This window comes from Rhinolophus sinicus, chromosome 1, assembly GCF_057876585.1.
Source record: "Rhinolophus sinicus isolate RSI-liver-muscle chromosome 1, RSI-T2T, whole genome shotgun sequence".
In the NCBI taxonomy this organism is placed as follows: Eukaryota; Metazoa; Chordata; class Mammalia; order Chiroptera; family Rhinolophidae; genus Rhinolophus; species Rhinolophus sinicus.
This window is the reverse complement of record NC_142501.1, coordinates 115,693,109-115,719,083: the sequence shown is the minus strand read 5'-3', so window position 1 is coordinate 115,719,083 and position 25,975 is coordinate 115,693,109. Positions and strand designations below refer to the sequence as shown.

The 25,975-nt window shown below is 44.0% G+C and overlaps 1 protein-coding gene across 11 annotated transcripts in view; it reads right to left on the bottom strand.

Moving 5' to 3' along the window:
• The window catches only part of LOC109450700 (uncharacterized), a 63,272-nt gene that overhangs the window by 36,012 nt on the left and 1,285 nt on the right, over window positions 1-25,975 (bottom strand). For 4 of the 11 annotated variants that reach the window (XR_016018065.1, XR_016018066.1, XR_016018061.1 and 1 more), the window contains exons 1-4: window positions 24,935-25,841; window positions 23,422-23,696; window positions 22,801-22,984; window positions 10,031-10,168 (exon numbers count right to left, since the gene is read on the bottom strand). Coding sequence is in view for 3 of the 11 variants with exons in the window: in XM_088788957.1 (XP_088645083.1) it covers window positions 10,031-10,168; window positions 22,801-22,962 (300 nt within the window). In the remaining 8 variants the exon portion in view is untranslated. Of the gene's footprint in view, window positions 1-10,030; window positions 10,169-21,824; window positions 22,985-23,421; window positions 23,697-23,859; window positions 25,896-25,975 lie in introns of those variants that run through there. The other 7 variants (XM_088788958.1, XR_016018063.1, XR_016018064.1 and 4 more) reach the window with 7 other exon arrangements.

Genomic DNA, 25,975 nt, shown 5'->3' with positions numbered 1-25,975 from the left:
ACAGGATGGGGTTGGGCTAAAAAGATGATAGACTCTCAAGAGACAAAACAGTCAAATGCAATAGGTGAGTCTTAATTGTTTTTTTGGTTTTTTTTTTAAAAAAACCAGCTAAAAATATTCTTGGCATTGCTGATATTTAAATATGTCTGCCTATTAGACACTATGAAATTCTTTTTAGTTTTCTTAGGAGTGATAGGGGTTTCGTGGGTATTCTAAAGGATACTGTTACTCATAGGACATGCATACTGAAGTATGATGGCCACAAATGTTTAGGAAAAAGAATATATGATTGTGTGTGTGCACGAACATGTATGTTTGTGTATACAGAGAAAGATTGAAATAGAGCAAATATATTTTTTGAAATGATCTCTCAATTTGCTTTTTGCTGTCATTTCAAATTTCTAAAATGCATCAAAACCCTATGACCAAATATTGGGGAAAAAAAATTTAAATCAACAGTAAGTCTATTTGAACAAGAAACACATTCTTTATCTTCTTTCTTACCTTTCAGGTTCTAATTTGGGCCTTTAAAATCTAAATAGTCTGCCCTACCTGTCACATCTTAATAAAGTCTCAAAACTTCTCATATGCTAGAAATTGTATCTTTTAAAAATCTTCCCATTAGTTTTCTTTATCTTCATTTTTATCAACATTTTTACTCCCTTCCCTTCTCTCAATGGCCCTTCATGCTTCAGGCTTTAATCAGGACCTGCCTTGCCTCTCCTTAGATTTTATTCTTAATGTGTGTTAGTCTTCATTTGTTCTTCCATATTCATCATTTACATAGATTTCCCTCCTTCTTCCTGGCTGACAATATTTTCCTGCAGATTTGTCTCCTGTTCTGGGCAGTAATTTAGTTCTCTAATTTGCCCTGCCTTCACCACACTTCTTATTACCTCTTCATCTTTTTCATTATCTCCTATTCCCCTGCACTCCCAGGAGAGGGGGCCTGCTGGGCACTCCCTGCTGCCCGCCCCGCACCTCTGCCTGCCTTTCTCACATCCAGTCCTCTGAGCTCCTTTGCAACCTGGCATGGTTTTCTTTAAAACAGAAGTGTGTGTGTGTGTGTGTGGGGGGGGGGGGGGTGTTGCACTTAAACAGTTTTAACTGAAAAACTGAAATGCCATGGCATTTCACCCTCTCTGAGGGTGTAACAATGGCGCCTGCCCAGAAGCAGCCCTCCATTGTCATCTCTGGCCTGTTTTTCCGGAGCTTATTTGGTTGATTCCGAGCGTGGAGAGAAGCAAGGCTGGCCCACCTCAATCTGTTTACTTAGGTTCCTGCCTTCGCCCTCCCGGCACCTCACGGTGGAGTTCACGCTAAACCAGCGCTCTGCGCCCTCCCCATCCGCCCTGCCCCCGCTCCAGCTCCACCCATGGGTTCCAGTCACTTCACCTTTTCTCTGGTTCACAGAACCCTTGAACGATAATCCTTCTTTATTTTCCTGAACTTCTGAACTCTTCCTAAGTCCTTACCTCCGGTCTTTGGCAATCAGCCTTGGACTCCTTTATCTGTCCTTGGCCTGGCTGGAACTTTTGCCCAGGGAGAACAACAGTAACAGTTTTCCCTGACTGTCAGTTCTTTCCCGCAGTTTCTTGCAGTTGACCACAATGACATGCCAGGCTGCATTTTTCTTTTCCCCTCTTCTCTCCTTCCTTTTAGCTAACCAAAGTTCACCTGTGTCTGTACTCATAAGCCAGTGTTTTGTGGTGTCTTCTTTCTCTTTGCGCTCTGGTCTCCATTGTGGGGCTACTTCCCCCACCCACCTCTTCTGTTCTGATCCTGGGCAAACCGAAACCTTTGCTTAGGTCACAGAGATTATTTCACCACCTCGAGGAAGGATCTACCCGCAGCCTGCACACCGAGGTGGTCAGTTTTAGGGGGTCCCATGTTTAAATGCTCCCTTTAGTAACCCAGTCGTAGGGCTGTCCTCTCAAAAGTGGAAGGATTATTCCACCACCTCCCTGCCACGTGCACTGTACATTCCTCTGTCCACACCCCAACTGGCTCAGTATTTTACTTGGCTGGCTTTGTGGCTGCTTGTTAGCCATACTAAAATAGCATCTTTTGTGACCATATTATTTCTCATTGAAGACCTGCGGTAAAAGCATCTGTTTCTTGTCCTGCTTGGTGCAGTGCAATTGAAAAATTAAATCAGAGACTTCCATTTTGAGCCCTAAATATTTTTAAAGATGTTTCATCCACTGTCCTTCTCTAAAGGTTTACCAACACACTTATTCTAGGAAATTAAATTTTATTAACATATCTTTTGGGATTACAATCAAGAGATTTTGTACTTTGAATTCTCTAAACAAAATTCCTGCCTTGGAATATTTTAAAACATCCTTTTTCAATGACTGGGTGATCAGTTCTCTTCAAATCAACTAACAACATGTGTCACTCCTTTTTCCTTGGGGGAAGAGTTTCCTTTCTTCTTGTGGAAATCGAGGGGAGCTAATTACAGTATCACTTTGTACCTCCGACTGCACGCAGTAAGCACAGCGTTTCCTGTGCTCTCCCAGGCCCACCGTAAGGTCTGACTGCCTCTACTCCCTTTTCCATCCTGAGTCGCTGACTAAAACTCAGTAGAAGAAAGCTGTTCTCTGCTGATTCCTGTGAGCATTCCTGTCATCAGCCAACCGGTCAACAGGTATTTATTTACCAAGCAATTCTAGTGGACGGTCCTCACGAAAATAGCCCTGGCAAATTCCTACAATGCCAAGGCATTGAAGCAACTTGTGAGGAGGCACCCTCGTCTCCAATGGCAACATATAGAGCACCCCAGGTTGTCCCCCCATGTTGTAGGTGCAGTGTCAGGGAGGAAAAACTTTTCTTCTACCCTCTTAAGTTCTATACACGGAAGTCTGCAAATTGAACTAACAAAAGACAGATTAACAGGAGGAAAGGCATACAAATTTAATTAACATTCTATAAGCACAGCCATTCATAGAAAAGAAGTGAAACTCAAAGAGGTGATTAGACTGGGGGCTTATATACCATTTTAACAAAGGCAAGGGGGTTTGGGTTTCAAAGGATGATAAATTGTGGGGAAGTAAGTAGAATATATACGGGGAACTAATGGAAGATAAGAGTTATTTTAGTAACGTCTGTTTATGCAAACACATCTCAGTGTGATGCTGTGTCTCCAGTGTTATGAATCTCTCTTCTCTTGGTACAGGGGAGAAGGACCCTGTCACAAAGGGAAATGTATGTCGTGCTTTCAGGTGGATAAGGAGAGGCCAGAGAACTCTTCCTGCGTCTGTTGATCCGCAGTTGCCTTCAGCTCAACATAATCTTTATGCCAAACAAAGTAGCATATTTGGGGATGGCATATCCTAATCCCCTTCAGTACACACAACCAGCGCTGACATTTTCCACTGGCACCTTACACTGGACAGTGCCTTTTGCTCATCATTCCCATTTTTCAGTTGAGTAAACCTCAGCTTTGAGAGGTTAATCCTTTTCTGATCTCCAATTCAATCACCTTGTACAGTTCTATAGTCTCACTTTCCTTCCCTCTCCAGCTCATTCAGGTAGCTGCCATTGAAGTTGTTTGTAAAACCTGTTCTGTTCCTTACCTTCATAGCGGCGGCCCTCGCTTTCTTCTCCCTGATTTCTCCCACTACACCTGAGCAGAAGAATTAAAGAAACTGAAGCAAGGAGAGACCCAAAGGAAACTCAGCTCTTGCAACCAGGGACAAGAACCCATACCCTTTGCTCTGCAGAGCCCCGTGTCCTGCAGTTTAGCCACAAGCTTGCTTTTGTGACTGTCTCTTGCGTTAGTCTCAAGTGTTCCTTGAGAGCTAAACCCTGTCCTCGTTTCCTCAAGGGGTGTTCCTGAGCAGACTTTCCAGCTGATTCTTCCCATCAATTAAGATTTTCCTCCCCAAACATCCCAATATGAGGAAATAAGAGCACTTTTGAGCAGAAGTAAGCGGAGGACCTGCAGAATCACAAATGTTTAGAGTTGGAATAGCCCTCAAGCAGGACGTGTTTCTTCCCCCTGGAACAGTGTGCAGGCTGGATGAGTGTTTTTACTGATTTTATGTGGGTTGACAGTCCACATTGTCAGTACGGACATGCCTCAAAGTAGAATTAAGTCCACTCAGAGGTGTTACATCTGTTTTCTTCTGCCAATAATCCTCCATAGTGCCCACATTTTATGATGTTACAATTATTTGAGTAGAATTAAATTGAACAGCTTACATTATCTGATGGATTAGAATCGGCTTTGACTCTTATGATTAATAGGTCCAATCCTGTTAGTATAAAAGTCTGCCCGTCAGGCTGTGGTTACGTAACACTCTGAAGGGCAGGTATAGACTGTCAGTCTATTCATTTCTAGATAGTAAGTAATTAACCTTGTAGGAGGGCAACAAAATGGAATATTATTTAGCCATGAAAAGCAATGAAGCACTGACACATCCTACAACCTGAATGAACCCTGAATCATTATGCAAGTGAAAAGAAGCCAGATACAAAAGGTCACAGATTGTACGGTTCCGTTTATAGGAAATGTGTAGGGTAGGGGAACCCACAGAGAAGGCTGGCAGATGGGTGGTGGCCAGGGGCTGTGGGAGGGGGAAATGGGGAGTGCCTGCTTAATGGGTATGCCTTTATTTTTGAGGTGATGGAAATGTTTTGGAATTAGATAGAGGTGGTGTTTGCTCAACATTAAGAATGCACTAAATGCCACTGAACTGTTCACTTGAAAATGATTAGCTTTATGATATAGGAATTTTACTTCAATTGAAATACACAGAGAGACAGATGGACAGAGGGAATAGGAGCGTGTCCCCAGGTCTGATGGATTTTATTTGGCCCACACTCCACATGGCCAATGTCAGGGGTCTGTGCCAGTACCCACACTCCCTTACTGATGAGGGATGTAAGGGTCGCACAGCATATAGCCCAGCCAGGGTCCTGTAGTTGAGGTAGGACCCTGGTTTCCCATCCTCAGGGCTGGTCCTGTTTCTACTACTTTAACGGAAAGAAGAACTGTCTTAGTCCTGGAAAGAATGTCTGCAGTAACTACTCATAGAGCGTCTACTACAAGCCAGGTGCAGCAAGTCCTTTCACTCGAGATCGTGGGTGTGCTTAACCAGCCCTTCTCTCCCCAGTGTGTGGGTATCATGTTTGTCCCTTGGTAACACCCTGTTCTAATTTTGATCTTTAATGGGTCCAAGTGGTATAGGATCTGAAACTGTTGCTATATGACTTAAAGGGATTTTGTGTGTGTGTGTGTGTGTGTGTGTGTGTGCGCGTGTGTGTGAGAGAGAGAGAGAGAGAGATTGATTTTAAAACACCCAGAAGACTATTAAGGTTAATAAAGTGGCTCTAAGCTCAGAGCAGGTCAGCAGATGATGCTCAGGTCCAAAGCCACAAATGTTATCTGAACACAAGTGTTCCAGAACCACTGCCTAACATAATGGGGAAGTAAAATGACCCGTCCACCCACACTTGACATTCTCAAGGAGGGTGTGGGCCCAGGAGTGCCCAAAGCAAAGTGCAATCAGTGTGCAATAAAAAGTATAGGTATGACCTGACGGACAGTCTCAGCTTCAGGCCCCCACTGTCGGGGCTGCACTGGAGATGGGTTTGGGAGGATGGAAGGAGGAGATGGTGGTGTAGGCCAGGCAGAGGATTCACGCAATAAACGTGGGGGGTGGAGACCCTGTTTAGGGGCCTCTTCTCCAGTATGGACTGGGAAGAATTGGAAATAAGGTGAATTATACAGGTGTTTTCACTTTCCATTTCAATTCTAGTCTGCAGTCTACTTTCTCTTCAGTCACTCCTGTGTCATATTTCTCAGACCCTCAAACGATGCCTATTTGCATATATACATATATATCTATATACAGATACACACTGAACTACGGATCTCAGTATTGACCTTTGACCCAGTGTTTTCTAATATACAGGTAGTTTGAGCAGTTTCTCTGCCCCCCATCTCCTTGCCTACCTGTTTCTTATGCTTATGTTATTTTAACCAAAGGCAAAGGTTATCATTCTACAATTGAAGCTAAGGTTTAAAACATAAGTATACTCAAAGAGGTGAGACAGCGTAAAAATGTCCTAAACACAAGGCACCAAACAGAAAATAGATAAATTGGTCTTTATCAAAACTAAAACCTTTTGTGCTTCAAAAGATGCTATCGAGAAAATGAAAAGACCCACGTAATGGGAAAAAGTATATACAAATCAAGTATCTGGTACGGGTCTAATATCCAGAATACATAAAAAACACTTACAACTCAACAATGAAAAGACAAATAACCCAATTGAAAAATGGGCAGAGAATCTGAAGAGACATTCCTCCAAAGAAGACATACAAGTGGCCAATAAAGACACAAAAAGATGCTCAATGTCATTAGTCATTAGGAAAAATGCGAATGAAAACCACAATGAGATACAACTTCACATCTAATAGGATGGCCATAACCAAAAAAACAGACAATAACCAGTGTTGGAGAGAAGGTGGAAAAACTGACACCCTCATACATTGTTGGTGGGGATGTAAAATGGTATAATTCCCACTGTGGGAAAAAGCTCGGCAGTTTCTTAAAAAGTTAAATATAGAGTTACCATGTGGTCCAGAAATTCCTCTCCAAAGTATATAACCAAAAGAAATGAAAACATATGTCCACACAAAATCCTGTACAGGAATGTCCACAACAGCTTTATTCACAATAGTCAAATGGTGGAAACAACACAAATGTCCATCAACTAATGAGAAACAAAATATTACTCACTCCATAAAAAGGAGTGAGTACTGATTCATGCTACAACAGGAATGAACCTTGAAAACATTCTACATGAAAGAAGCCAGACACAAAGGTCATATGTGTGATTCCTTTCACAGGAAATTCCTGGAATAGGCAAATCTCTAGAAACAGAAAGTTGATTCGTGCTGGGGGTGAGGAGACTGGAGAGAGTGACAGCTACAGGACACAGAGTTTATTTTGGGGTGATGAAAATATTCTGGAATTAGTGGTGATGGTTGCACAATTTTAGAGGATACTAAAAACCATTTTAAAGGGGTGAATTTTATGGTATGTGTATTATAGCTATAAAAAAAAAAACCCAAGGTATAAATTACCTGTGTCAGCTTCTGAGAGCATTCGTGAACTGGGAGGAGAGAGTAAGGTTGCAACAGCAGGAGTCACAGGAGCCCCAAGTTGGCACTGTAGACAGGCCCAGACAGGAGAAACGGGGCGCCGTGCCCTATACTATTCTCCATTCTTTTCTGTTTACAGGCCATTTTTTTTCCTGCCCACCTTTCTTCTCCCACTGGAGGAGGAAAGGAACCTCAACCACAGGAGAGAAAGTCGCCTTAAAAGTTGTTTTAGCCACCAAAAAACAGGTAAGAGACTTGCAAAAAGTGCAATCCACAAACTATGTATATATTTTTCTCACAGCTAAGACAAGGAAGGGATAATGAGAAATCCTGGCTTCAGGAAGTGCTTACTTGCCAAAAAATTTATCGAAAGCATGTGGTCTCCACTCAATTACCTGGATCTACACACAGGTCTCAAGATGACAGAGTAAACTGTGCACGTTTACATGAAACAGGTTCCTCTGAGCCCAGCAGGTGTCTGCTGCCTTCCGAGAGGGGCAATCGGATAGCTGGCTTAGTTCCGTGGCGCTGCCCACTTGAGAAGGTAACTTGGGAAGTTGGTGCTTAAGGAACATCCTAGGGAGAGCCGGGGACTTGGATCAGGTGTCTGAACCAGGCCAACTAATTACACACTTTCTTTTCATAACAAAAGGAGATAACGTTGGGTAACCCGAGAGGAGCCTCTACCTTTTAAATTGTTAACAGACTTTGGACCAAGCGAAATACCTGAGAGGGAAAAGCAAACCTCGTTCAGATGACTTCTGAGGTAGGCTACACATTCTCTGAAAGACTCCTAGTCTGAGGAAACTTCTGCCATCTTCCCGCCTACGCGGGAACTGTCCAAGAGCAACCACTAACTAGAGAAAGGTCAAGTGGAAGTTTTTGGCTTACGGTGGAGGTTCATGGTACATTTATACAGTGCTGATAAAGAACCACATGCATTAAAAGGTGGATCATAAAATGTTTTTACAGAGGCACGCGAGAGGAAGTATTCCCGAACAAGTTAGGAGGAACCAAACATTTCAAGTTTGTCGTTTTTTCTGTCTGTGGGAAGACAGCTGGCCCAACAAGGAGACACAGGACAGGGAGTCTGGGTGGCAGTAAAGAGAATGGCAGCATGCAGACATAGTCCAAGTTGGGGTACCAGAGACAGGAGCTAACATGGTCTCTTGCTGAAGAGCTTGAGGAGTAACTGCTGTTAACACACACGATTTGCAGATTTTTAAAAAATCACCCAACACACCACAGCCTCAACCTATAGTCAATCACCCAGAAGCAGATAAACACGAGACTAAACTAGAATTCAAAGCAGCAAATAAACACTAGGCAATACCACCTTGGCCACAGGTGCTTCTGCTGATTTCTGCCTGGGGTTTTAGAGACGTGCTGAGAGTGGTCATTAATTTACAACAAGTTTTTTTTTTTTTTTTTTTTTGTTTTTGTTTTTGTTTTTTTTTTACAACAAGTTTTTAATCCTAACTTAAGTTACTGTCATTTAAGCTTTTCCCCCCCAGACAGGCTCTCCTCTGAGATCTTGGCTGTTAAATTCACCTAAATGCACTTTCTAGTCTTTTCTCTGTAAGTTCTTGGTGACTTTTCAGGTTCTACTTGGGGTTCCCACTGGGGTACAGATTCTCACAGCCCCCACCATCCAATGAAGTAGCACTAACCACACGCATGTACTGAGCACCTGAGATGTGGTTGACCTGAACTGAGATGGAAGTGATACTCTCACTATTTGGGGCATATTGGGTGCAATAAAATATATTCACATTCATTTCATCTGTTCCTTTTTTTACTTTGTTAACGTGGCTGCCAGAAACTTTTAAATTGCATCCATGGCTCACATTCTCTTTCTAGACAGAGCTACTCCGAGTTTTTAATGCACAAATGTGCACTGTGACTCTCTAAGGACACTGCAGTAGCGGGTGTCCAAACGCATGTGACCACACAGCCATTTTCCACATAACATCTTAGTCTAGTTGTATATTTTATCTCCTTTGTGGGCCGAACACATAATCAAGTCCGTGAATTCCCTCGAGCTGCTTGGAGTCCACTCAGTGAGTGGCAGTCATTTCAGTGTCTGCCCAGAAGTATTCAATGTGCGGGTGGTTTTAGCAAAACCAAAATGAAATTACATGTTGTCTTTTCACCATCGCCCATAGAATTGATATTTGGAAGGTATCTAATCCAGTCGCTTAGGTCATATTCCAGATTAGAGACCAAACATCCAGCTGCTAATAATACACTGAATATTTATTGAGTGTCCACTACGTGCCAGGCACTCATTTCATCCTCACCAGCAAGATTACCAAGTTGGTACTATCATGACCAAGTTCATAGATGCTGGGAAGATCAGAAAGGTTGGACCACCTCTCTGAGGTCACACAGCTGGAGGGAGGGGCTGGCTACACTTCACTATGCTTTGCTGCCTCTGGCAAGTGAAGACTTACGTAATAGTCTAGTTATTGCTGATAATAATACACATGTTTGCACTAAACAAATGCTACAACGCATTCAAAAGAGCCATATATGTATTTTAAACAATTTTAGAATATTAAGATCATACTATGGAAACGGAAACCCTCGCTTTTCCATTTTTTCATGCGTACAGGTGGAAGTTTGCTGTGATGTGTACTTTATTATATGGATGTATTGGAGATCTCCCAGGCATCTTCCCGAACTTTACATTTTACGTCTCTTGTGAATTTACATACTAGAGTTTCCATTTGCAGAAATGGTAACAACACTCACCTAGAAAAAGCTTCAAGCTTTTCAGATTTCAGGGCCCAGTCACAGCACCGCCCAGGCAGAGAGAGAATGGTGACATCTTCAGCTGTGATTTCTGCAGTGATGCCTGGCATCCCACAGCAGTTACTGTTTGAAGATGTTTGCCTATTGGTTAATTCTTACCTTTTTCAGTTCATAGAGAAGGAAAACAGGCATCAAACTGATGAGCGTCTCCTCCTTCGCGGGGCCAGAGGGGACACCAGCCAGGAGCCTGACTCGGAGCATTAGGTTCTGCTGCCTCCTACTGGCCAGACTGAGACCCTGCACAAAAACCACCCGCAGGAAAATTCAGTACTTCTCAACTTGATTAATGAATACAGACTCTTTAAAGGCGGGGGGGAAAGTCTGTTTTAAATATATCTGCAACCCCCAGATTGAAAACGCCATTCTAAATCATACAAATGGGGAAGTTCAAATAGCGACCAAGCCTTACATTCTAAGAAGTGCTTTAAATTTCCATGGAGGATTCTGCAAGACACAGATGTTACCTTTATTCTCAGAGTTAGGTACCTTGTGTAATTCCCACAATCTTGCAGTAATGATGACCCTTTTTCTGGGCACATCTCTATTTAATTTTGGTGCTCTTTGTAACTCTAGTCTCACAGAAATGTACTCCTCCCTGTTTCTGTGAAACTGAATATATTTATTTTCTTTGCTCTGTGTTTCTGATATTTGCCTTGTCTCAATATTTTCTTTTGACGTTTTCTTGTTGTGAGATCTCCTCACTCTGACAGCTTCCAATATCACCTTCTCCATAAACTCTTCCACCTCCACACAAGCAAAACCAGCTCTGCTCTCCTCCAGGTGACCACGTCACCTTAGCTTGACAATAGCTGCTGTCACTTTGTTTATAGGTGTCTGACTCACCCACTAGACTTCCAGCAATGTAAGGACAGAAGGTCATGTCTTAGGCATTTTTGAAGTATGCTCTTGTTTATATCACTTGAATTTGACAATATGCTCAGCATTATTAAAGGAACCATCTTGACTAAGATGTTTGGAGAAGAGGTTTATGACCTAAAGAGACACAGATATAAATAACTGGAACACAAGACGGAATGTGAGCGATAAATGGCAGGTTACAGAGCTGATAAAGCCACAAACACAAAGGAACACAAAGAAGCAATTGCGTCCACCTAGAGGAAATGGCATTTGAGACTCATCTGAAATAAGCTACATATGTGGGGGGTGGGAGGAGTTGTCATATATGGAAACTTCCAGAGAGAAGAAATGCATATAAGATAAAATACAAGCCTCTGAGACAGGAAAGTGTGAGTCTCTTCTATGAATAAGGAGAAGTGCTATTTTTCCAGAGCCTAAGGTGTTTTCAGTGGAGAGAGAGAGAGAGAGAGAGATGAGGTCGGGTCTCTGAGGGCATTAAAAGCCAAACTAAGGAGGGTAGCAGGATATCTTGGCCAGGCAGGAAGTAGGGTGGAGTGTCTGTGGGCCAGTAGAGCACAGACACTCCTGTACCCAGGCATCCAGCTGTATCCCACTTTTCCATGAGAGTTGTGGTACTTCTGGGAAAGACTGTCTGCCCCTGGAGTTGGGACATATGGAGACATATGAGGTCTGACAATTAAGTTCGAGAACTCATCCTAGTAAAAGTGCTATGTACTTTATTGCTGAATGTCACTATGTCACCTTCAAAGTACTCCCCTTGGGAAGCTATGCACCGATGCCAGTGCCTAGTCCACCCTTCAAAGCAATTTTGGAACTCTTTTTCTGGAATGGCCATCAGAGCTGTCGTCGTATTACCCTTGATGTCCTGAATGTCATCAAAATGTCTTCCTTTCAATATTTCCTTTATCTTTGGGTAAAGAAGTCATTGGGGGCCAACTCAGATGGGTAGGAAGGGTGTTCCAATACAGTGATTTGTTTACTGGCTAAAAACTCCCTCACAGACAGTGCTGTGTGAGCTGGTGCATTGTCGTGATGCAAGAGCCATGAATTGTTGAGTCGTCTAACTTTTTCATGCAGCCTTTTCAGCACTTCCAAATAGTAAACTCTTTGTCCACTTGGTACAAATTCATAAGGAATAATCCCTCTGATTTCAAAAAAGGTTAGCACCAGTGTTGCAACAAGTTCGCGAACTTAATTGTCAGACCTCGTAGTACCTATGTGGGTATCTTTGAGGAAGGGTCCGCAGAAGCTGAGTCTGACTTGGTAAACCAGGCAGAGCCCGTAGGCTGAGCATGAGGGAGAAGGTTCCAAGCAGCCCAGGGCAGCAGGTACCAGAACAGGGCTCATCCTGAGATGGCAGGTGCAACTGTGATGAAAGGGCTGCGCTCAGGATTCTAAAGAACATTCTTTTCCCCTCGGGATCCTTCAGGACACAAGCACCTCTTGGAGGGACACCCCAGCCCCACCCCACCTCAGAAAGGAGGCTGCATTCTCTTCGTTATACAAGAGCAGTGGCTCCCACCTCTGCATGTGCACCTGAATCCCCTGGAGGGCTTGTAAGGCAGCTCACCAGGCCTCAACCCTATAGTGTCTGAGTTAACGGGACTGGGGTGGGGCCCCAAATTTGCATTTCCAATAAGTTCTTGGGTGACGCTGATACCGATGCTGCTGGTCCGGGGACCACGCTTTGAAAACCGTTGTATAAGAACATCCCTGGGAGGAAAATGCTGAGAGTAGAACCCGTGCCTGTTCTTCTCATTGCAGAGAACTCAGCACCTCACCAAGTGCCTGGGACAGAAGAGGGCCTCCAGAAACATGCAGATTAGATCTGTTCATAAACAATCGTGTCGCTGGTAGCACATGACAAGATCAAGCCCCACGTGACACGCATTCATAGGAGGGAGAGGTTGCTCCCACCTTCAATACAGAGACTAGTGTTAACAAACACCCATTTTGTTCTGACATTTGAACTGATTTTCTTAGATTTTTTTAAAAACAAGAAAATGTCACCAGATGGAGTTCAAGCACAGCCCCACTTCAGACTTTCCTCCTCTCCCTCCCAGAAGTCAACATGTCTTGCATTTGGTGTGATTCCTTCTCATCTTGTTTTTATACATTTATCACATATATACATATTCAGTAAGTCATTGTATTCGTGAATGTTTTTAAACGTCATGAATGCATCCTATAATGCACTGCACGGTGCACTAATTCTGTTCAATATCGATTTATTGTGGTAAAACATACATAACATAAAATTTACCATCTAACCATTTTTAAGTGAACAGTTCAGTGGCATTAAGTACATTCACTGTTGTGCAACTATCACTAGCGTCCATCTGCAGAATTTTTTCATCTTCCTGAATTAAAACTCCATACCCATTAAACAATAACTCCCTTACCATGATGTTTTAAGTTTCCTTCATGTTGACGCATTTAGAGTTATCATTTGTAACTGCTAGATAGTAGCCCATGATCTAAATATGCAACATCCATTTTTCTACTCCCATTTTTGATGGAGACTGAAGTCATTTCTAATTTTCAGCTGTTACAAATATCCTTGTATATCCCAGACAAGAGAAAGCTAAAGGAGTTCCTCACCACCAAACCAGTATTGCAAGGAATGTTAGAGGGACTTCTTTAAGACAGAAAACAAACAAACAAACAAAAAGGTAAAAAATATGAATGAAATGGCAATAACTATATATCAACATGAATAATGAAATGGCAATAACTACATATCTATCAACAATTACTTTCAATGTAAATGGATTAAATGCTCCAATCAAAAGACATGGGGTTGATGAATAGATAAAATAAAATAAAATAAAATAAGATAAAATAAAAAAAAAAAAAAAAAAAAAAAAAAAAAAATGCTGTCTACAAGAAACTCACTTCAGATTGAAAGACACACAAAGCCTCAAAGTAAAAGGGATGGAAAAGGTATTTCATGAAAATGAAAGGAAGAAAAACCACAAAAAACTGGGTAGCTAGACTTATACCAGACAAAATAGACTTTAAAACAAAGGCTATTAACCGAGTAGCCGAAGAAACCCAAAACACTAATTCAAAAAGACATACGAGTATGCATCCATACGTTCATTGCAGCATTATTTACAATAGCCAAGATATGGAAGCAACCTAAGCATCTATCAACAGATAAATGGATAGAGAAGTGGTACATATAGACAATGGAATATTACTTGGCCATAAAAAAGAATGAAATCCTGCCATCTGCAACAACGTGGATGGACCTAGAGGGTATTATGCTAAGTGAAATAAGTCAGACAGAAAAAGACAAATACCATATGATTTCACTTATATGTGGAATGTAAAAATAAATAAATAAGTGAACAAACAAAACAGAAACAGACTCATTGATACAGAGAACAGACTGATGGCTGCCAGATGGGAGGGGTTGGGGATGGGCAAAAATGGGGAAGGGATTGAGAAGTACAAAATGGTAGCTACAGAATAGTCACAGGGATGTAGGGTACAGCACAGAGAATATAGTCACTAATACTGTCATAACTATGTATGGTGTCAGATGAGTATTAGATTTATTGGGGGGATCACTTCGTAAGTTATATAAATGTCTGATCACTATGCTGTACACCAAAACTAATATAGTGTATGTCAACTGTAATTGAAACATAAAAAATTATTTAAAAAACCAGAAATCTTTGTACATGTCTCACTGTGCACACATCCATCCGGAAGAGGAACACAGACGTGTTCAACTTTACTAGAGAATGTCCAATTTCTTTTCAAAATACTTACCTGTTTTCTATTCCTGAAACACAAGAGCCTCAGTTTCCCCACATTCCTGACATTTGGTCTCACCGCACTTTTAGTTTTGGCCAATCTGGTGGCTATAAAATGTAATCTCATTGCATTTTCTTGATTACCAGTAGGTTGAACATCTTTTCATTTATTAGCAACTCAGATCTTCTTTTGTGTATTCCCTGTTCAGATCTTTTCCATTTTTTCTATTGTTTTCTTCTTACTGATTTTTTGTTTTTTTACACATTCTAGAAAATATTCATTTGTTGATTGTGAGTTACAAAGATGTACTCCCAGTCGGTTGTCTTTTAACTTGGGTTATCTTTATATTACACAGAAGTTTCAGATACATCGATAGTTTCCTTCCTGATTTGTGCTTTTTGCATCTTGTTAAAGAACTCCTTCTTGCTCTGAGGACACAAACTCTTATACTTTCTTTTATAAGTGTAAAGGTTGACTTTTCCTCTATAAAACCTCTAGTTCTCTTGTAACTAGCACAATACCGCATTGATATTTGGGTGTGAAAAGCATTAATTTACTAACATAGACACTTTATTCATGCCATGTCTATTTGTAATTTTGGGCAGTTCTAATTGTTTAACTTAAAGCTGAAAAACTGGAAGACACTGTGGCCCTTCTGGGCCTTGACAAGTCTCTGCCATTCACCTTTCACATCCAAAAGTGAGGACAAAAGTATGTGGCGTTGGCTGTGTGACGGGCCACAGCGTGAGCAATAAACTCAGCTTCATTTGCAGGACAGGTAAACATCTTGGACACGTGTGGGAATTTCAGAGAGGGAGGCACTGCAAAGGGCAGGGCTTTCTTTTGCGAGTTCGGTGGGGTCTTGGACTCTATTAACACTGGGTGTTAATCATAATGGGCTAATGAATACTTCTCCGTTAGCCAATCAGGGCCACTTGAGTTAAAAGATGTGGGCTTGACTCCATAGGCAGTGGTGCGGAGGCCTCCAGGTTTACAGGCTGAGGTGTGCTCAGAACGGAACTTGGGGGAGAGGTGTAGACATGTAAGAGGGTAGGGACAAGAGTGTGGAAACAGAGATGTCACTTTAGAAATTGTCTTAGTCAGCTTAGGCTGCTATAACAAAATACCACAGACTGGGTGGCTTAAACAAATATTTATTTCTCTCAGTTCTGGAGGCTGGAAGTTCAAGATTGAGGTGCTGGCAGATTTGGTGTCTGGTGGAAGCCCTCTTCTTAGTTGCAGATGGCTGCCTTCTTGCTCCATCCTCACATGGCAGAGAGCACATGAGCGAGCGAGCTCTGCTCTCTTCCCATAATGGGGGCTCCACCTTCTAGGTTTCAGCTAAACCTAATTACCTCCCCAAAGCTCCACCTCCTAATGCCATCATATTGGGGACTCAAGCTTCAATGTATGAATTTTAGGGGGTCATAAATGTTTAGTCCATAGCAGAGACCACTGTAAGCCACTCAGGCAATGACATGTGAATTTAGGAAAAACCAGTGAAGGACAAAAAGTGAGTGGATTTGAACAACATTCAAAGTAGAACCAACTGGAAACCAGACTGAGCAGAGGAAATCACCACCAATGAAGTGTCCAAGTAGCTCTTCCCCTCAAAGGAATCCTGCCATCTCTAGGCCGAAAGGATCTAAAGGCTCATCCAGCCCAAGCACCCATGTGTTGTTGCATCTGCCTGCCAAGTGTGGATATGGAAACATTCCGATTCACTCTTTGAAGAAAACAGAGTCCCACAAAGGACAGGATTGGCTGTACTGAGAAATCCGACCCAATGAGGACCAAAGCTGAACAGCATCCAAGACCAGGCAGGGTCCTGTGTTCCAGATGCGGGTGCTCTGCGCAAGTTAGAATACACACCATGACAGCCTCTGCCGGTATTTATTACTCCTCATCTTGTATCACGTCTGTCTGGTTTCTCGTCAAGAGGCTGTGAGGCCAGGGCCACTCTGAGCCGTTTTCAGCATATGCCCAGCACATTGCTAAGGCAGAGTCAGTGCCAGACCAGGACAGCACCGTTGGGTAGGATGAACTCAATTTATAATTCGAAGTGGCCTCTGACCAGAGGAGGCAATAGGAAGATGGTGTATGTGGGGGCAAAGGGATTAAGACCTGGGAGCAAAGACTGAATAAATATCTGCTCCTTTGCTTGGGGAACAGTGAACTCTAGTAAACGTAGGGCTTAGTTCTGAAGCCAATTTTTATTTAATAATTTCTTAGAGCCGGAAAGTGACAGTAAGCATGAAACATACAACCACACATATGTCTTCTGAACCTATCTTTTCTGTATCTCTCCCTTCCTCACTTATCCCTCTCTTTTCTTCTCTCCCCACCAAATACAGAGGAGACTTTGGTGTCTAACAGTCATGATTCATTACAACGTGACCATGTGCAGAGGGTCTGAAACACTGGGAGGCAGAGAGCCAATTCCATGTAATTCAGAAATATGTGAAGGAATGTACCCGAACCAACGGACTCAAGACTCTCCATTTATTATATTGCAGAATCCCTGAAGGACAGGAAGCTGGAAATACTTGGGATAGGATATCTGGCTAGAAGGCAAGAACAGCTTTTCTTCAAAGAGGAGGAAATGGAGTGTTCGAGTGAAGAACTGGATAATCAGGAGTGGATGGATATCAAGGTCTCAGGATTTGCGAGAGGGTGATCTATGCATTTATTTTTAAATTACGTGCAAAACTTCACTCATTCTAATCAGGCAGCCAGGAGAAGGAAGGGATATGAAAACACAATAAAAGAAAATAAACTGGGTTTTTTCCCAGTGCTCTCTTCCATGTACCAAAAAGACAAAAGGGAATGGTCATTTTGTAGCCTTTGATACTCTCTGGGTGCAAAACAATGAGGTCCTCATTTTACAGCACTGAATCCATCACCTTTGTGGTCAAGAAAACTGGGATCTTGTGGAACGTGGCTACATTTTGGGAGGTGCAGAGCCAGAATGTTGGAAAGCATCTCATTGTTAAAGGTATTTCAATGAAGAGCACCCTCCTCGACTGACCACGTGGGGGCGTGCTTCTGTCCATCTTCATCAGCATAGAGGACCCCTTGCCTTACTTAGTGCCTGGACTGAGTTGGAACACTTCATCCTGCCACGGTTCTGCCGCCATCCTGAGCCCAACCTCAGAGCCATGCTTGGGCGGTGCTGCAGGAAGGTCTCAGAGGGAGCCCAGGCTTGGTGGGGAGAAGGGAGACCCTTGGAGGAGCCTGAAGGGGACTTCACTAAGGTCAACTCCAACGAGTGTCCTTCATTTGGAAAAATCAAGTCACCCCTTCCGAAATCAAACACAGAAGAGCCAATGTATAACTTGAATTTCTTGTGACCTTTTTTCTTGCCAAAAAAGCTATGGTTTTTACACAAGATTGTGAAACACCACCAATGAAAATGAATGGTTATTGAAATTACCGAAGCATTAATGAATTAATGGAATAATAATGTACTCCCAGTATTTCAAATTTCTCCAAATTTACATTCTGTTCTCACACAGCATTTGCCACCCTACCACTCACTTTTAGGATCACAGACCCCTTTGAGGAGCTGGTGAAAGCTAGGAACTCTTTTCCCAGTAGTGCACAAGTAGACACAACTTTGCACATACCTTCAGAAGGTTCATAGATTCCCCATGTCCCTTCAAAAAAATAAACAGATAGATAAATAAAAATAAAAAATCTCTGAGACCTCGACCTAGCACTTGGCATTCCAGCAATTCTCTTCCACTCATTAGGTTTTTGATTTGTTCACACGGCCCCAAAGCTGACCACAGTGCCTGCAAACCAGTAGTTGCTCAAAGATAATGCTTGTTATCCTGACTCTTTAGACAACAGTGGTGACATAAGAGAAATGATACTTAGGAGGGAGAAAGCATGTTTATGCTGTGCAAGAAAAAAACTTATTGGCCTCTCAACTGTTTCCATTGTTATTGGGATTTCGATCCCTTGGAAATTTCATAGCATGAAAACAGAGCCGGTCTCTCTTCTAGACAGGGATCTGGAATGTCAGTCCTTGGGGAAGTTAAACTGTTCTGGAAAGATGTGTGGTTATAAGAATAAGCTTAGACGGAGTCTAGGGGAAAACAGTGTGTGCCCCCAAAAGATCAAATGCAGTCAAAACTGCCGTAGGGGGTCTTGTTCCTTTCCAGAACCTTCCCCCAGGACGATGTTGCTGCGAGGGCATGGGGAATGGGCGGTTCTAGGGACAGGGTCTATCTTGTGATATAGTCCAGGCCCCATGGCTTTCCCACCTGATGGCCAAGGCCCCATGTCACCTTCCCAGGATTTGAACCTATTACCTCTGGCCCCCTGGTTCTGGATCGGAATGTCTGCCTTCCCCATTGAAACCGACTTTCAGTAGCGTTCTGACACGTGCCTTCCCCCCCACCCCCGGCCCAAAGCCCTGCAAGCAGAGAATTCAAGGGCTGCAAAGCTGGGCATGCACATGGAAAGCACACTCCTGCAACCAGCTGGGAAGCAAGGGAGAGCTAGTGAATCCCAGTTCTGGCCTGGGATGAGCTGGAGGAAGAGGGCAGAGGGAGGTGTCTGGGAAGCTGTCATCCTGCTGGAACCTAGTGAGCATTTTGGGCTGCTGCCTCGAGGTGGAGGTTAAGGGTCAAATCTCAAGCACTTCTGTGGCCTTGTGCTGGTCCAGCAGACAGCTACCCTTTCATTCACACCTCAGATCTGAGAAGTTCATGCTGATAGCCCTGCGTGGGGGGCAGGAGGGAATAGAGAACAAACACATCCTGCTATTTATGGGGAGCACAAGAAGCTAGCTGTCACTCATTCACTTGACAACAATTTGCTGAGTGCCTCCATATTTTGAGTGTGGACTTGGGAGATAGATGGGCTGGATTTAAATGCAAGTCCTCCACTTTCTTCCTTTGTGACCTTGGACAAGTTACTTACCCTCTCTGGGCCTTGGTTTCCTCATTTATAAAATGGGCTTAATGGTACCTACTTCATAGGGTTTTTATGATTAAATGAATTAATATAGGCAGAGCTCTTAGAATAGTGACTGTCACGTAGCCAGCGATTTTAAGTGCTGTTATTACTGAACATGTGGCCATGGTCTCCCCACCCCCACACGCAGAGCTTTCAGTCTCGTGAGGAAGGCAGAAACAAAACCACCACAATATAATCCCCCAACTGAATACTTAACCACCAAAGCATCCATACTTACCTCCTCCTCCCCCCCCCCCCACCCTTTAGGATCTTCTCCAATCAGAGACCCCTCCTCATTCTCACATCTTTAGTTTCTTCTGCTCTGATGGCTTACATACCTGCTCAAAGCTTTGCAGGTTCTAAAAATCCAACCCCTCTTCTTCTCCCTCAAGGAAATGTCCTGTCTTCTCCTTCTATAATACGCTTCTTCAAGGAGGTATCTACACTCAGATCTCCACAACTTCAATTCCTACTCGCTCCTCAGCCCATTACTACCTGTCTTCCCCACCCCACCTCGGCCCCAGCATGTAAGTGTCCCCGCCAAGGCTACCAGGGACCTTTTCAGCCCAATCTGTTTTCAGTACTTGTTTCACCTTGCTTTTCTGTAGCACTGGACAATGTCGACTCTTCCTATCTTCTTAAAATGCTGTGTCCCCCGATTCCAGAATACCACTCTCCTGCCATTCCTACCACAGGCCAGGCACTGCAGTAAGCACTGGGAGGCAGACACCTAAGACAGTCTCTACACGGAGCTCATGGCTTTGGTGGGGGCAGGCGAGAAGAGAAGTGGAGGAGCGACCAGGTGTATGGGACAATTGCAAATCAGCAGGATAGGTTCCACGCTGAGGACCAAAATGGGTTGGCAGGGCTGCGTTCCTTCTGCAGGTTCTAAGGGAGAGAATCCATTTCCTTGCCTTTTCCAGCTTCTAGAAGCTGTCCACGTTCTTTGGCTCATGGCCCCTGATCACTGACTCCTGCTTCCTTTGTCACATCGCTTCAGACTTGCCTCCCTTTTTGAATTCTAAGAATGCTGGTGATTACGTCAGTCCACACCATTATCCAGGATAATCTCCCCATTGAAAAATCCTTAACTTAATCACGCTGGCAAAGTCCCTTTTGCCATGTGAGGTGACACTTTCACAGGTGACTAGGATGTGGATGCATGCCTACCACACACGGGGTGGTTGTTCCTCTGGGAATAGCCAGAGAACTCTGGAGAGAAGGCTCTTGGAATGGAATCTCACTGGCTTACTTATCATTTACCAGAAGTGGGGACGAGTTGATATAAAGTTCTGAGATGCTAAGTGGAGAAAGAGAAGGTGAGCCTGGAGATCTATAAGCGGCTCAGGATGGCTATAGAATAGGATGAGGGCACCTCCTGGAGATTAGACAGGAAAAGCAGAAGCTGGATCATGAAGGTTTTGTTGTTTCTTTTTTAAACCACATTAAGGAGACTGAAATTTATGTACCAGACCAATGCTATTACTTAGCCTGTGCTACTGTTTCTTTAAAATTTTCTTTGAGTCGACACACTTTTTGTCCTAAAGAATAATGTCCATGAAATCACAGGTTTTATATATGTTAGGTATTCTTTCCAATATGTGTTGAAATGAACACACAACTGCAAAAATAAAAAAGTCCTTCCACGTACCCCCTAAAGTCATCTGTGCATACCCGTGAGTGAGTATGAGACTTAGAGAAATGGAGCCAGCGGTAATGGGAGCCCCATGAAGGCTGTATGTAGGAAAACAACATGGCCAGGTCTGCCTTTGATAAATATCATTCCAGCAGCATTTGATAAATATCATTCTGGAAGCAAGTGAGTATCACAATAAAAAGACCACAAATTAGGATACTTCCACTAGAGTTGAGATGAGTGATGAGAAAAATGAACAAAGACAGGAAGAGTGGCAGTGGAGGGGAGGGTCTGGGTATGAAGAACATGCAGGAGGGTAGAACTGATAATAATTAAGACTGGAAAAAGAGAGGAGCTGGGGATAAATGCCAGATTCCAGCATGTGCCATGCAGCAGAGAACTGTCTGTGGGCCAAGAAATGAAGAATACATGGGGGGCTGGGTGGGGTTGGAAGAAAGATGATTATTTTGGTCTGGAACATGCTGAATTTGAAGTGTTTGTGGAACACTCAGGTAAGGGCTTGAATACCTGAGCCTGGGGCTTGGAGCGTCCTCTGGAGCAGTGTTGTCATGTAGAAATATACTCTGAGCCACCTAAGTCATTTTAAATGTTCAAGTGGCCATGGTAAGAAAAATAAAAAGACACAGATGAAATTAATGATGTATTTTAAATAACCCAACATATCCAAAACATTATATTTCAAGATGAATCAATAGAAAAACTATTGTGATATTTTACTTTATTTTCCTTTTTTCTTTTCTTCTTTGTCGTCGTCTTCATCTTCTTCATCTTCTTTGTCTTCATCTTCAAAATCCAATGCATTTTTTCCACTGAGAGCACACGTTAGTTCAGACCTTCTGGGCACTCAATAGCCACCCGCGGGGAGTGGCTACCATACTTACTGGACAGCAGGGCTCTATAAGCCACGTGCAACGTACAACACAGGATGAGCATGAGGAGAAAGGCCAAGACAAACCTGATGAACATCAGTGATGGGGTGTGTGAGCAAAGGATAGTGAAGGAGGACGCATCAAAAAAGGTTAAGAAGTAGCCAGAGGTTAGCAGGAGAACGAGGGAAGAACTAACATCAAGCCCAAAGAATTTCAAAACGAAGGACTACTTTCATGGCCTCGTGTGCTGCGGGGAGGGCCCCCGGGGCAGGCAGTTGGGCTCTAGACTTAGCTCCACGTTAGACCCTGGCTTGACTGCCTCCAGCTGGGCACTGTGGCAGAGGCTGCTGACGCCATGGAGGCCTGGCCCACCTCTGTGTCCACCTGAAGCTTCTGGGACAGTTTCTAGCCCACTGAGAGCATCCCACCTCAATCACCAGCATGCCCGGTCCTCAGGGCTGCTTCTGTGACCAGGAAGTCTGAGTCTCCCCTGGTCCAGTGAAAGGGACGGGGAGGGGCTCATCCCTTAGCCATTGAAGGATGAAAGTCAGTGGATAAACACTATTTTAAGGGGGTATATTCATTTTCTATTGCCGCTGTGACAAATTACCACAAACTGGTTTGAAACAACACACATTTATGACCTGACAGGTCTGTGGATCAGCTAAGATCAAGGTAGCAGCAGAGTATATTCCTTTCTGAAGGCTCTAGAGGAAAATCTGTTGTTTCCTTACTTTTTCCAGCTTCCAGAAAGCTCCTGGTCTCCTGGATTTGTGGCCCCTTCCTCCATCTTCATAGCCAACAAGGGCTGAACTTTTCTCATGCTGCCATCTCTCTGGTTCTGTTTGGATTCCATCTTCCACTATTGAGGACCTTTGCGATTCAATTGGGCCCATCCAGATAATCCAGGACAAGCTCCTTAAATTAAATGATTGGCAAACTTAGTTCCATCTGCAACCTGAAGTCCTCTTTACCTTGTAACATAACATGTTCACAGGTTCCAGGCACTGGGATATAGACGTCTTGTGGGGAGGTGGGGGGTCATGGCATTATTCTGCCTACAGAGTGGGTTCTGTACAGCATCTCAGAAAGGCACCAACTGGGGTGCATCCTGCTGCCCATGGTGGAAACCCACTCATTTACTTTTTTTTTTGCTTTCCCTTCCCTGTGTCATTTTGCCCACTTCCTGACTTGCGCTTCCTGAGACCACCTCACAAATAAACTCCTTTCCCCCAAATCCTCATCTCAAGATCTGCCCTGCAGGGACCCAAAGTAAGACAGTGACCTTGGGTAAGTTAGTCAATTGGTCGGAGCCGAAGTTCCCTCCAACATGAAACATCCATAATCGTACCTACCTCCTGAGGCTGCTGGGAGACTTCTGAGATGATGTTCAGAAAACACTCTGTAAGTGGCGTTGTAGTAAGTCCTCAAGAAGAGTTCGCTGTTGTGGGCGGGGTGGCAGCTGGAGCGCAGCAGGAGCCAGCCTTGTCCTTTCTCTGTGACTCTGGACCTGACGCTCAGAGAGGGTGGGGTGGCACAGGGTGGGACAGCTGGAAGGTTTTCTCTGAGGGCACCTATTTTTTTCTTGAGGTGTTTCTGCTACTGAGGTCAACAAAGTGTGGCGTACACGCTGTAGAGAATAACGAACGTTAGGAATACATACTTTAGGATTTTGGAGCTGCCAGAAAAGCCCAGTTGACACCAAGGCCTACGGGGGGGGGGGGGGGGGAGGACAGAAAGAAGCCTGCAGTGAGGACAAAGGAAGGCAGGAAACATCTGGTGGATTATCTGACCCCACGGTTGTAGAGACTGGCTCCAGGTGTCCATGGCTTAGTCTACAGCCTCTGCTCAGGAGAATTTGACTCAAGTGTTTCGGAGCTGCTGGCTCCAACCACGTGAGCTGGCTGAGCCGGTTCTGAGATGGCTAGCCTCTTGCAGACTCAGCAGGGACCAGCCTCCTGCTCGTCCAGCCATTCCATTAGGGAGCACCGCGGGGATCTGTCCAAGGTCTCACACTTTTCCCCCCCAGAACTTTCCCTCCTGTTTAATCTCACATCTTTCCAAAGCTTCAAACTCCATTTGCATGCTGATGGACCCACATTTGCATCTCAAACACAGAGCCCACCCCTACCCCAAGAACCAGACCTGGTTTTACCAATTGCCTCCAGCCCAGCCTATCTGACAGGCACCTGAAATTTAACATTTCGAAAGCTGAACTCACCCCAAAACGTGTGACTTCCAATAGTTCCTATTTCAATTAGTAGCATCACTACCCACACAGTCCCCCAAAACTGTATGTCTGGGGGTCATCTTATGCTTCTTTCTCCAACCACACATTAAATCCTCTCCCTCGTCTGCATTCCTGCTGCTTCAGTTCAAAAATCCTCAACTCTATGCTTGACTAATACAATTATCTTCTCACTAGAAATGTGGCCCAGCCTTTTTACAAACTAAACTTGTAAAAAACAAATCTGATTGACTCTGCTGACTGCGGCATAAATACCCAAATCCTCAGCACGACACACACGTCTGCACATAGGGCCCTACTCACCTCTCGTGTCACCTTCCCTACTTCCCAAACTTTTTCCTAGTCGTGACATTTTTTGTGAAAATCCAAACAAAACCAAAACCCCACAATACCAATATAAAAAGGGAGGGGGGTGAGGAGAATGAAGGTATCTGTATCTTCCTGCCCTGATACGGGAGGTCGGAAGTCGGAAATGTTGCCTGGGGGTTGCGTGTATCTGTGCCTTCCCAGGTGATTCAGAGGCAAATCTAGGTTTGTCAACCACAAGGTTATGCCATTCGTACAAATATCCATCGAATCACATCAAAGAATCCAGGCTACTATGTTCATTTTTAACTTACTGTAGGGGTACAGAGAAAGGACACAGAGAGGAGGAGCCTGCATCAGCCAGGTTTTCCAGGTTGCAACACTTCTGCATCTTCGCCTAGATGAAACCGCTGGGCGTTTCAAGCACAAATTTTAAGAATGAAAAGTGCATCTGCGTCGCCTGCAAACCTGACACACAACATAAAGCACTTTACGGCTACCCAAAACACCCCTGCCCCAAAATGCATTCGGAGAGTGCTGACCCGCTCTAGAAGTGTGGTCCTCCACACTCCTCGGTTTTAAGGGAAGGCCTAAGGGATGTGGTCTGAAACCACTACGCTTTTTTTTTTTTTTTTTTTTTTAAGCAATGCATTAGAAAGTTGAAAACCTGAAAAAAGTTAACTTCGCAAGCTGAAGCTCTGCTATCTCTTGATAATTCAAACACAGACAGTATGAGGCTGCCATGTTTACTTGGACGTGTGAAGAGCGAACAATGTAACTGACGAACATTAAACCCTGACTTCCTACCAAGCATATTATCAACGCTCAAGAAACTTTGCAGGATGCTTGCATGTTCACGAAGGCTCATGTTAACTCCTGAGCCAGACTAAACAATAGAAGGGGAGAGGCGATGAAGTCATTATTCACAAAACGCGCCGTTTGTCATTTTAAATCTTTCACGTTAGCTGTGGCATCTTTTTCCCTGCTCCCACTTTTTCAAGTTGTTTCCACGGTCATTGTCTTCCCATACGACACGACAGGCGCGCGCGGGGAGCCGGTCCAGCGTCCCGCAGAGCGCAGCGCGGCTGAGCCCGGCCGGGTTTTGGAAAACATTCCGGGCCCTTCCAGCCGGTCGAGGAAAAGTAGGTGGCCCGGGCGCCAAAGGCTGCTGCCAATGCAGCTCGCAACTTTTGAAATCAATCCTTTTTGCATCATGCAACGGATGCCACCCCTCCCCCGAGACCAATCATTGCCGCGCTCCGGCCTGCACAGCGCCCCCGCCCCCTTCCCGGGCCGCACACAGCCACCGAGCCGCTCCGGCCGCGGCCCGCCGCCTCTTAAAGGGAGGTGGCCGG